This window comes from Lagopus muta, chromosome 9, assembly GCF_023343835.1.
Source record: "Lagopus muta isolate bLagMut1 chromosome 9, bLagMut1 primary, whole genome shotgun sequence".
NCBI classification, from domain to species: domain Eukaryota; kingdom Metazoa; phylum Chordata; class Aves; order Galliformes; family Phasianidae; genus Lagopus; species Lagopus muta.
The window spans coordinates 10,594,055-10,607,557 of NC_064441.1; the positions used below are offsets into that span (position 1 = coordinate 10,594,055).

General features: G+C 44.4%; 1 protein-coding gene across 3 annotated transcripts in view; it reads right to left on the reverse strand.

The window, feature by feature from the left end:
- FGF12 (fibroblast growth factor 12) overlaps positions 1-13,503 on the reverse strand; it is a 187,518-nt gene that overhangs the window by 108,971 nt on the left and 65,044 nt on the right. The window contains exon 1 of one of the 3 annotated variants that reach the window (XM_048955378.1): positions 6,832-7,099. The exons of the other annotated variants lie outside the window; for them this stretch is intronic. Within the exon in view, the coding sequence (XP_048811335.1) occupies positions 6,832-6,919 (88 nt within the window). The 5' untranslated portion in view covers positions 6,920-7,099. Of the gene's footprint in view, positions 1-6,831; positions 7,100-13,503 lie in introns of those variants that run through there. 3 annotated transcript variants of the gene reach the window in all.

Genomic DNA, 13,503 nt, shown 5'->3' on the forward strand with positions numbered 1-13,503 from the left:
TCAGAATCACCAGCAGTGTCAGCAAGTGAGTAATCAGGCCTATGGCCAGTGCACTCCTCAGATGAAAGATCCACAATAAATGCAATGTCCCAGCTGGTCCCATGTACAACTGTGACTACATAAATAGATTTGCTGGGAACTACTATTGGGACACATGCAAGAACAGAGAGCTCTGACAGAGCCAAGCCATGGCTTCAGTCAAGTCACTCTATTCTTGCCACTGCCCACCATTCCCTCAAATTCACATGACAACCTAATTAGGACAGAACAGCAAGAGGGCTGTGCTATGCACAAGTGAGTTTTCAAGTGAACACATGGTTGTGAATGCACATTAAAGCAGAAACAGAACACTAATAAGGAAACAATTGCTAAGTTTTTTAGAATGGAAATTTTCCCTCTGATCTGAAACAAACAAAGCCGTGAGGGAACAAGTACAATTCCAGTGATAATCCTCAGTTTGGATCCTGGAAGCATTCTGTGCTGAATTCTGGAAAACAAAACAATGATAATGACTCACACTGGGCCTGTGGGTGGCTCATCACAAAATTAGTAGCAGCTTCCATGCTCCCAGCTGAGACTGACTTTGCTGGGTTGTTTTCACAGATCTCCAGGACTGCAATTTAGCACATGCAAATGGGCCCAGCAGCCAATCACAGCTACAATACTAGAAAGGCATAAACATGCCACTTAGAAAAATGCTTTACCATACAAAACATGATTACCTCCTTCCATGCCATTTCAGGCTAAGGGAAGAAATGCTATTTTTATTATTCAATGTTGCACATCTCTTTTCCTATAGGGAGAAGAATCTATTTAAAGGCCTTTAAGCAAACATCTATTCATACAGCTGAAAGCTTTGTGTACTACCACCACATAACCAATCTCTTCTTGCTTTCAAAGCTTGCTGAACTGTTAATGATATCTGTACCACCTGGCTTTACAACGTCTGCAACTAGTATCAGTTTGAACAGCAGAAGGAGTAGTTTACTTTTAGGAACCAGCAGAAAGGGCTGTGGGAAGATAAGTGTTTGGAAATGATATCTAGTAAATGAGTAGATCATTTTCACAAATAACATAGTGGGATCTTGGTTTCATTTATGAACAGGGCTTTTCAGCTGAGAACTGATGCCTGTGAATACCTCCAGAAGGGCCTACGTCAAATGGACAAGTCTACCAGCAGTGATCTCAAATTAAGATAGGAAAAACAGGAGGAATTTTAGGGATGCCGAACGTTAGAGAAGGCTGAAAGCCAGTTGTCTAAAACAATGATTCTGTTAAGCACATGATCGCCTTAAAATGGGATTAGGTGCATGTGCAGATGTGCACTTCAACAGTTCGCTGAACTGAGACCTACGTCCGGAAAAACTCCTTGGTCATTGAGAGGATGTGACCTAATGATCTTCACACAGCTCTTAAGCTGAAAGCACATGCTCTAGGAGTCATCAGCTTTAAGTATCAGTTTATGAGCCTGGATTCTTCTGTCATTTTCAAACTGGAAAAACAATAACACAGAAGACAGCATTTTGTGTATGCAGTTGTTCAGGAAAACCAACAGAAAAGCAGGAAAAGTCTTTCACAAAATTCTTGGTTAACATTTCTCACCCAAACATGGAGTTTACAGTGTGTCAAAATTGCATTTGGTGTTTCAACTCAGACAAATTCTGTCTCTTTCCTTGGTTTGGTACGGGAGGAGGAGGGAACTGAACATCATACTTTTGCAAAACTCTGTAAGCTTCCACACAACAAGGGCATAGTTGAGCTAACCTTTATTTCAGAGAACTTTTTCTTGTCCTTGTTAAGATAAAGCTTATTTTGCCCATGTTTGTTGAAAGAAAAGCATTTCATAAATACTATTCAATACCAGTGGTGCCCCAGTAGTACCCAGAGAAGCTTCAGGACTCAGAAGGCTGGGTGAAGATCTGGCCATTCCAGATCCCTGCTCTGTATGCCCAGACAGCCAGCTGACAGCCATGCACTGACCAAACCACCTAACGCCCAGGAAGTCCCCAGCCACGTGTCTGCTTTTAAAGATTTCTGAAAAAATTTATTGCAAAGTGAACCATAACATCTTACATGAAATAAAAGACTTTCCTTCTCATAACCACATAAATCTGCATGTGAACACTTCAAAAAAGTTTTACATATGAGCTTTAAGATCATTGTAATCTGTACCTCTGAACTTCTGCGTGACAGGACTTAAGCAATTGCAGCAAGTAAGAGCTCTGTGAAGACCATCATTTCTAGCTCAGACAGACCAGACACACACAAGCATTACAGGCTTCCAGGAGAGATACTTAGTGCATGTCTACATGAGAAGGTTACTTCAGAATGAAGGAAAGTGTAGTTTTAAAATGCTATAGCTATTCTTGAATAATACCCAAGAGGAGTGCTCCTATTACAAAATAAAAAAGAATTTTCAGTTTTGCTTAATTCATTTCCCAGGTGAATTAAACTAAATCAAAGGTTTTCTTCCAGCTAGCACACGAGTGTCAACAATAGGAATTATTGTGGAACAGCACATGTACTTAATTTCCACTGGTCAGCAAATGTTAGTTTTCTAAGGACACGCAACAGGAAGATGGAGCCTGAGCAAAATGTAAGCAGGGAACTGACACATTCTGAATAGTGTCAGAAAGAAGGGGAGCTGGTTTAGGAGTGGAAAGATGCTGATGATCCCCCCAGTGCAACATCATCGCCTCTCTGCCTTGTGACCAGCTCTCACCTCCAGCTCAGTGACAGTAAGTCACCTTCTGCCTCCCACCAGCAATGCACATGCACATCATGCTCCCAGCTGCCACTCAACAAGCAGGCCTAAGTTTTACTATTGGTCATGCATACACAGACCTATTATTTCTACCTGTTTGAAGCTGACAGCAAAGTGTATGCTCTACACTGTATCCTGATGTCTACCTGAATAAACAACAGTGGGAAAAACTTCCAGAACTGTAAGTGAAGTGCATATGGGTGCACAGATCACTGTGTAAGCCAAGCAAGGAATCCCAAACAAAACAAGGCACAGCTGATAAGCCAAATGTTAATCTTGACTACACAACTGTATATCTTATGTATGTAATTCCATTTGCATCTGCAAGTGCAGGCACATTATTACAGTGTCCCAGATAGTCTCAGAACAAATGCAACAGTGTGTATGGACAGTAACAGACAGGCTAATAACAGAGTCAGTCTGTCCCTGCCTACCTAGACAGAATGCTCATCGCTACTGCCCCAAATATCAGGCTTAGTGTTGTGATGCTTGGAGAAACATAAAGACCTGCTGTGCCAGACATCACTTTAATCTGCCATAAAGCCAGTACTGATAGGCATATTTCCAAGAGCATCTCCAAATTTTACCAGTTTGAGAGTCTCAGTGAAGACAGTTTCAGAATTTACTTTCAATATGTCCTTAATTTCTATTGAAGGCATTGATTTTCAGGATAGGGAGTTAAACTTTGATCCAAATGTTTGAGAGGAGATCAGTCTCCGGACTCAACCAGGCCTCTACTACCAAAAAAAAAAAAAAAAAAAAAAAAAAAAAAAAAAAAAAAAAAAAGCAAAAAACCTGAAAATGTGTTGCTGCTGAATGTTTTCATTCCAGTTGATCAGGTGATGTGAGAAATACCTGTGGATTTATCAACAGACAGGAGAGTCTATACAGGAGCCAAGAGCAGAATAAGTTTGAGACAGAACCACTTGAATAGCGAAATAAGAATTCCTTACAGAGGACTGAAACACTCGCTAGCGGAAATCTTCACGCTGCTACTAATGTAGTTAGTACACGGTCTTTTGCTTCAAGTAGCTGCAAGCCAGATAGGTAATCTGAAATGATTTTTCACAGTTACATACACAGTTATATCTCCAATTCTGCCTGATGTTTATCTTGAAGTTAGCACTGTAGCAATCTACTTCATTATGTTGACTTAGAAGACCAAAAACCTTCATATCCCAAAGCAGATCATGCATCCCAAGGAAAGGGGGAAAAATTGTTAGCAGAGGAAATTAACTTAGAAATAAAGACTTAACAAAATTAATTATGGTCACAGAAGGGAAATACCTCTGCACATGCAATATAATCAGTCAGCTTACGACTTCTGAAACTAAGATAACAAGTGAAGTACGTGGAAGATGATATAGAATATTGCTGTGCCAAATTACTGGAAAATAATACACAACGGATTAAAGAATAAATCTCTTATTTTGTACTACTATGAATTACTTGCACTGTTGTGGCACTTAATAAATCCATTAAACTACTTTGTTTTTCTTTGAAGTATTATGCATTGGTTTCTGTCAAAGTGGGGAGTGGTCTAGAGCTCTGAGTCAGCGCAACACAGAAGCATGAATGTGAATTTAAGCATGTGTTTATATCCTTATAACTTTTCTCATGAAAGGAAACGTAGACGGAGAAGGTTGAAGCACTTGTCCAATCTGATGGGTAACTGGAGTGCACAAATAGTTTGGCGTGAACTTCTGACCATCAGTACAACTCCTCAGATTAGATTATCAAGGGCACAGAATTAACTCACAGCACTTTATATCCTTGCTGTAGTATACATTCCCATGGTCATTCTTCTACAATGTATCATCCTTCTGTTGCTTTACATCTCTGACTGGCATAGTCCCCCTGGTGCCATGCTAGACAAAATGCTACACCAGTTAGATCTGTTGTAGAAGTATGCACCTATCTCCTGAGGTGTGATTACCTTTTAAAGAAGTGGCAAGGAAAGTGGGAAAGGAAAAATTTCCTGTGGACCCACTGTGGCCCAGCCCACAGTGACCCCTTTTATCAGGAGCAGCTTTTGTTTATTTTTGTGCACATTTTTTTTAAGAATATAAAGTTCAATCTCTATAGAAAGGGAACAAATGCAGCCAGGAAAAGAAGACATTTTAGCTCCCTGATTCAAAGTGAAATACCACACTTGGAGTGGTCTGTTGGTGATCTTGTGATGGCATGAGGCTAGTAACTAGAAAATAAGGCCAGACAGAGATAATGACAGTCTCATGGACTGCCTCCTTATAGCACAACATTATGAAATACGCAGACCACACAGTGCTCAGTGTCACTCAAGGCAAGAGAAATGATAAAAGATCATGTATCCATCAAGCAGGTCTTAGGAAAGGATCAATCAGAAAAGCCAAACTAACTCAATAGGATAACAATCATGACACTACAACTTGATTTTTGTTTGCTATAGTTATAAGCTAGCTTGTCCTAATAGCTTAGGCACTACTCCATTTGTCACCTGTATGTTACTGTCCACTTTACTGTCCCAAGTTCACAAATGACATAACACAAATATTCACAAGTAGCACTAAAAAACCCCTCATGTGTCTTTCTCCACTTAAAGAAAAAATTCCTGTGATACTTTCAAACTAAGCTTTGTTCTGGTTAGTTTGAACAAATCTTTCTTCAAAGTAGGGAAGAAAATACTTTCAAAGGAGCTACACTGGCCATCTTACAGATTTCCAGCATGCCCCCTATTCCCTAGTTACAGCCAGAACCTGCCCACACATGGGTCTGGTGGAAGGGAAGGGGATACTGACACATAAACAGGTGGTTCTTGCCATTAAGAAAATTTCCTTAGGTAGGCCTGAAGGGAATCCAGGCTACCTCAGCAACAGATTTCCCCAAGCACAATCTTTCTCTTCAATGGATAACAGCAAGTATTTACGCAAGAGGCATGGAAAATTCTCTCTTATGAGAATAAGATCTCACATAAGGAAACAATATAAGCATTAAAAAAGAAGTACTATAAAGACAGCCTTATAAACAACCAGTGCCCGAAGATTGTAATGGTCAGGAACTGAAAGCCAGTCAAGCTCAAAGTGTCAGCTTTAGTGCTACAACCTCCACAAATCTTAAATAATACTAATAACACAGGATCTCTTTCCATTACCATTTACTCAGTGTTGTGGAAAGGGAAAGTCAGACTCCTAAAATATGTACAGCACAAAGGAAACTGCAGACATACCACTTAAAAGGCCTCATCAAGATCACCCTAAAACTCAGGCACAGTACCATACCAAATCAAGCACTTGCACTCCCACTCCTAGTCTCTTCTCCAGTACTGTTTAGGTACAGCTCAAGTATAAGCTTGTTTCAGCCCTTCACCCCACTGTGCTCCCCAACACGGAGCAGCCTCCAGCAGAACTGTCTCCCCAGCAGAATGGGAGGCATGAGACAGGCTGAGAGACTCCCAGCTCCCTCACCAGGAACAGTCAAATCAGGGCATCCTCACAGAGGAAGACATTTAACACCCTCCAAGAAAATGTTGCAATTACAAACAAATGGGGTATGGGAATATCTCGCAGCAGGCTCAACTCCAAACCTAGAGTTGTGTGGCTGTGTGGCACCTTAGGGAAGCCCACCACCATTCTGAACAACCATGGGGCCCACTGTTAGGGTGAGGAACCCTGGTGGGGTGGGGGAAGCACATGAGGGCCATGCACAAAGAGAGGGCTCCACATGGATAAGGGAGAACCATGCAGCGATGTGGGGGCTGCAGCAGGTATGATGTGGTACCCCAGATAACAATACGGGGCTGGCATAGGGGTTTCGGGTGAAACCTCGGGTTAATGGGGGTCCAGGATAAGGACCGTGGGTGAGGGACCCGTATGGGGATGAGGACCCGTGTCTCGGGGATGCCGGCTGGGGTCAGCACCGCGGACAGCGCCCGGCCACCTGTGTGCGGAGCCGGCCGGGCCGACGGGGAGGAGAAGGGAATGAAAGAGGAGGAGGGGGAGGAAGGCCAGGAAACGGGGCCAGCCCAGCCCGAGCGGCACCCGGGGAGGGGAGGCGAGGGCGGCGGGGACAAGGACGCGCGCTCCCCCCACCTGGGCTGTTGCTTGATCTCAGGCGCCTTCCACAGAGACACTGCAGCATATGCGAGCCTTTCTCCAGGAGAAGCCCGAGAATCCTCATGGATTTCACTTTATGGCGCCCTCCTGTTCCTCGGAAAAGGGACCGGCCCCGGAGCGGCCGGCTTTCAGCGGCGGGGCACCGGCCCTTCTCGCCGCCAAACTTCCCGGCCCATCGCCCCGGCCCCGCCGCGCCTCGAGGGGGGAACCCGCCGCCACTTCTCCGGACTTCTCCGCCGGGGGAGGACAGGCTTTGCCGGGAAGGGGGTCGGGCCGGCTGGAAGGACGTCAAGCCCTAGAAACACAAACGGCCGGTTCCCAGCCCTGCCCCCTGCCGGCACAGCCCCCGCCGGGACCCCCCCGCAGCCGGCAGCCTCGGCCGCTGCGCTCCGCCGCCTCCGGGCACCTCCCGCCGCCGCCCCGCACGGCTCCGCCGCGCTCGAGTTGCCCGAGTGCCGCCCGCCGGCAGCGGGACTCGCAGCGCGGAGTGGAGCACACCACGTGCGGGAGGCTCTGAATATGGCTTTTCCGGGGCTCCCTGCGTGGCACGAACCACGAGACCTGCAACGTGGCTGGGAACAGGACACACCTCTCGTCTTAAGTCACCAGTAAGAGCGTGTGCCTGGAAGCAAGGGTGTGCAAGCTCGCAGTTCACACAATCCTTGTTTACACTCAGGGATCCTAAAGCGACAGCTTTGCGGTAAGGCCGTGCCACTGAAAATTAAGATTAATTCTCTCTTACACAGTTTTAAACCATGGCAGTGACACCGTTGCAGACTTAACTCCACGCTCAATTTCTGCACTGCACAAAGTTGGACTCAGTTCACAAACTGGACAGCTGGGGAAGGGTGCTTCTCCAAGAGCTGTCATAGAATTCCTAAGACCTCTAAGACCATCTAGTCCAACTGTCCACTTAACTACCATCAATGCCCACTAATCATATCCCTCAGGTCCACAACTCCATGTTTCTTGAACACCTCCAGGGACTTGGACTCCACACCACCTCCCTGGGCAGCCTGTGCCACTGCACCACTGCCCTTTCTGAGAAGAAATTTTTCCTGATATCCAACCTGAACCTCCCCTGGCACAACTTGAAGCCATTCCCTCTCTTCCTATTGGGTGATTTACGGAACCTCTCAGTGCAAAAGCCACCCTACATAGGTTGCATAGATCCATGAAATGCTCCTCAGGGGATATAAAAAAAAGATGAACTCTTTTCCCTGAGCAGACTGCAATAGTCCACTGAAAGGGACAAATCCAAACCTTACACCAGGTGAATTTCAATCTGGATTACCTTGTGCTTACATAGAATTTCATATTCATGCACTGGCTTTCAAAGCCTCTACATTCGCTTCTCCCATCACCCGACAGAAGCAGATCAGTCAGGAAAAAAAGCAGTTGGGACTGAAGCTTTTCTAGAGGCTGCACTAGAAGTGTAACCAGCTTTTGGCCAACATTTCACATGGATGGGGAAGTGCAGAACAGGCTTTATTGTTAACACTTTGTAGGATGTCCCTCAACTGATAACAGAACAAAAGAGGCATAGCCAGCATGTGGCTGCAGCACTAAGAATCCCACTAGGATGGAAAAAGGAAAGCTCTGAACTACATGGAGATCAGAGTACTGAGGCACATAAACTGAGCACAGCAAAATAAATGTTGTTCTAGTGTGAGAGTCTATTGAGGATTTGTGGCAAAAGCAGTATTGATGAGAGCACACGAGACTTTCATGCCCTCAGTAAACACTTCACAGTTTCAGTTTTCCTCCATAATATATATATATATTTAAAAAAATTAAAAGGGTGGAATTGCTGAATGTTTCATGAAATGGAAGCTCTGATTTTCCAGTCAGCTGTACTCAGAACACTGAAAACAGCACTTAGAAGCAAAGCCGGTAGCACCAAACTCAGGACCATTAAAAGGATACAAAGTAGCAAAGATCCCAAGGATTAGTTATTAATAAACTGTTTTGCACAGGATCTGGCAAACTCACCAAGTTACAGAAAGCCTACAGCCATCCTGGGAGATGAGAATGGTTGTGGATCTGGCAGGTTGGGGACAGCACAGCGATCTGAAGACAAGATGCTCCCCATGCATTGCAGTCAGCGTGTAGCTGTGATGAGGGGGCTCTGAGTTAGCGATGCCAACGCTCAAGTGCAGCACCAGGTACCAGGAGAGAGGTGCACTGATGTCACCTGTGTTAAGCTAGCATAGGAACAGGTAGGTATAACCACTTGGACAAGTGAGGACACATGTATTAGGTAAGATACAGAGGTTTGCAAGAAGAAAAAATTAAAAGTCTGTTCATTAAAAAGACAGTTCTTGGGAAAACAAACAAACAAACAAAAACCAAACAGAAAAATCCCTACACAGCTACTAACAAAATAATACCCATTTCTCTTTGGGTTTCTACAGTCATGATGAGCCAGGCTTGACAGGTGCTGACCTATCAGCACTTCTGTGCATGAAAGGCTTCAATGGGGTCGATTCCTGATTTACAACAGTACAAGAGAGCAGAATCCAACCAGTGGGAAGAATGAGCAAGTGTTACTTGACATTTCTGAAAGAGGGGCATGAGGACTGCAACGAGCACACGTTCTTTCAAACTGAGTGGGCTTCAGTAAGTTTAAACAGCAGAATAGAACAACAAAAAAGGCAAATTATAATTCTTTAGGAACGGAGATGCATGACTCAAACGTGTACATGCCACAAAACTCGCAGTAATATCGTGTACCCAATTAGGTAAATCTTATTGCAGTAAACAAAGCTTATGGAACTTGGGAAGATAAAGGGGTCTGAGATAAATCAAGATATTAGTGGATGAGTTAACTCATTTTAATCCAAAACCAAAACAAACCAATATAAAATTTCTCTGCAAAAGGCCAGCATACATCCAGACAACAGGGCATAAACCTTGCCATGCCTCCACTGATGGGCTTACATTATTAAATAATAATGCAAATGACATCTAAAAAGTTGCTGTGAAAATGCTGCAGATAATTAAATTGTGCCCATCAATTGAACATGGGTGTTAGAAATGACAGTGGAGCAATTGCATTTGCTGGAACATAAAGAAAGCTGGGAAAGACTCATTGAGGTCAGAAGACAGTTGCAGGGAACACAGTGTCATGTGTTTCTCCCTTATTAAATTAAAATGCCATTGGCCTTCTGAAGCACAGAACAGAAACGAGAATATGTTTGGGATTATGGAATTTAAATTAATACCTTGCACTAAAAAGAGGAATACACTGTGCTCTGATCGGAGAAAATAAGGTGATTTAGCAGACAAGGCTCTTTGCTAGGTATTAAAATAGCATAATATGCAGGAGTTTATCAGTTACTAAAACCAAAAATAAAAAGTCTACAAAAGCTCACAGAAGAGACTGGTTGGGCAACGCCATTCCCTTCTATTCATGCAAAGGCAGGTGATAATCTTCCAAGGTGCAGGAGTCCATTGTGTTTCTGTTTTCACTACCTACAGTCCTTTGAACATTATGACTGATAAACAGACAAGCAGCCAGCACAGGTTGTTTTCTTTGTGAGCCTTTGCCTTCTTTATATTTCCTGGCCAAGTGCAGGTGGATGTGGTAAGAAATGTCCCGTTAGCCCTGACAGCACTGTTCAAGTTGGCACCGATGCAGCCTTTGACCCTCTCTAATTCTGCACATCTCCCAGGGAGTACATGGGGCTCACTTCTTGACACTCACTCCATGGACCCATCTGTGATCAGCAATAGCAGATAACCACTCCTTGTCACCATCATCTTTCACTGTATGAGCTGTTTGAGCAAAGCCTGCCCTGGAACAGGCTAAAAAATTACATCTCTTTCCAATGCAAGTGCTTATCTTGCAGTGATCACAGTATTTTTGAGTATTTCTGCTTAGTGGTAGTGCAGCAGAGCACTACCAGTGCTCTGCCCTCCACTAAGGAGGGACGGCAAGCTCTGCTTCCTGAGAACCATGCTAACCACACATGGCTTCTGCATCCAGCTCCATGAGGTGCAGAGCACACCAGTGGGAAAATGGCACAAAGTTCAGGGGTTTGCTGAAGGTCATTCGACAAATTTGTGGCTAAGGAATCATCCATCAGGTATCGTTATGGTGATTTAGCATGAGGATTAGCCTCCTCCTCATCAATATAAAATTGCATCCATTTTAAGGTCAAGCTAGCAGCTTTTCTGCTTGAAATTCTACATAGGAAAAGTATATCACACACCTTCTAACAGCAAGTGGAAGAGGAGACAGGAATAAAGGACAACTTCACTTTATACATCAAATGAGAAAGACCAATTTCTTAGTTGCCAATCTGTGCTCATAACGCAGTGCTCTCATAGGAACACATGGAAACAGGAACCACTTTGTCCCCTCTTGGTGGAGGAACACACTTGCTGAAATCTCAGTCTCCTCCTGGCTGGAAAGGAGGTTCAGAAAAAAAGACCACAGGCTCAATCATTTCATTGGTTTATCAGGCATACAAAAATCTCACAGTAGTAAGTTCTTAACAGTCTCATCTCCAGAGATGACAAAGAAATTTAATGTTGTCTTTAAGGAAGACTTTGAGTATCAAATGTCTCAAGCCAGAGTTAGTGGAAAGTGGTTATTCGGGATGTTTTGCATCGCAGTAATGCTTCCTCAGAAGCTGAAACTTTTAAGACTGACAGACATATTTTGGTATTAGTGCCAGTGCCTTGGAATGGATGCTTTGGAAAACAGTAAGAGCAGGGTAGCCATGCATCACTCTGTCCACTCACCTCCAGTGCCCTGCAGCTTTGTGATTCCCTCACCCACAGGATGTCTCACACTGCATTTAAAAATCCTTGATTGATTTCTTCACAGCAAATTTTTATAATAGGCTGTGGAAGCCAGTAATACTGTAAGTTTCCTCCCTGTCTTTTGGCAAGAAGTTCTACAGGTTAATCACATACCGGGAAAAGCTCTTATTACTTTAAAACTGCTTCTTGGAAGTTCCATTTAATGCTCACCTTAGGAGTTACACTGTGAAATGGTAATTTCATGTTCTCCATGACAGTCATGGCTTTATACGCCTCCATCATATTTCCTTCCTCAATTGTTTCATTTCTGAAGGCATTGAAAATGTCTGATCTGTTTCATCTCTTCCTGAGCAGCAGCCATTCTGCGTGCTCCACTGACCTTGTTGCTGTTTCCTGCATCTTTCCTAGCTCTATGACATTTTTTGAGACAGAATAACTGGGGCTGCGCACAGCATTCAAGGTAGGAATACACCAGGGATTCCTAGCATAGTATAACATTAGCTCCCATTTTCTCTCAGTACCTCTCCCAGTAATTTTAGCTTGTTTCTGCTGAGCTAGCACTTTCAGAGACACCCTCAGCATCTCTGAGGCCTTTTACCAAAGACAAAATGGCCCCAATAGCCCCCCTCATCATTAATGACCATGAATTATTATTATTTTTTTTAATCCATGGGTACACTCTCCTGCACAGCTCAGTTTACGCTGCTGTTAGCTCACCAGGTGCTCAGTATCAGGAGATCCTTCTACAACTCATTCCTGCCTACTTCTGCTTCCCTTATTCCAAACGATTTTGTTCTGCTCAGCAAACCGTATCTCCTCTTGCTCATCAAGATCATTTAGGACCATGGTGCACCACACAGCTCTGTCTCCACTGGTAGTTTCCCCACTCTGGAAGCTTGACCCATTTACATTGAGGAAACTCCCAGTCAGGGAAACATTATAGAAATCCAAGTCCATGACTTCAGATTGATCACCTCTACCCCGATGCCTAGGGCATGCCAACGTATCAGGAAGGCAGGATCCACCATAAGAGCCCCGCTGTCCTTCCCCAAACCATCAGAGATGACTGCCAGATCTCCATGGAGTGATAAGCTCTAATTTTTCACAGGCCAATGAACTTCAGTGCAAATCCCCAGACATTGCCATTTTGCCCTTCACACTTGAGAATGGCAAAAAGCACTGTAAAGGTGCCCTCCTTGCAGGTGTGATTCCTCTGCCAGCTCTACTTGCTGCTCTGTATTCAGCTTCTCAGAAAGAAAAACTGACAGGAAGGCAGGAGATCTCCTCCTGCCTGCTGATCTCTTTGGGCTCAGAGGTTGTGAAAGAGGAAAGCAGATTAAAGGGCCATAATGCGGTCAGTGATGGGAAGTTCTGACCCACAGCGCCCCGGTAATTGAGGTTATTAATCCACAGCAAGCAGCAATAGCTTTGCCTGAGATGCGAGCCAAGCTTAGAGGGCAACAGCTCCTCATCGTGCCAAGAGGCTCAGAGGGTGATCTCAGCAGAGTGAGCCCATCGCCGGATGCCTTGGGACACCTTGGCTCCCATGCCTTCAGCAGATGGCTGATGAGACGAAACCAATGCCAGAATGGGTGCATCTTCTAAGCTCAATCAGGATGTGCTCTTGGGCTGGGTTACTCCCAATGCACTGCAGGAAATGTGAGCAACTGGTGGGCCCCTCAACTCATTTAGGAGTGCAACTAATCTATCCATCTCCCAGAGGAAGGCTGGGAGGCTGAAGAAAGGAGATTTTCTGAGGGCAAATGTGGGAGATGCTCAATAGTGCAGCTGAGATTGGGTACTACAACCTCAGTCTGCCCCACTTCCGGGGGCACTTAAGGCTTGTTACTGTCATCCAGATCTGAAGCATTTTGTTCG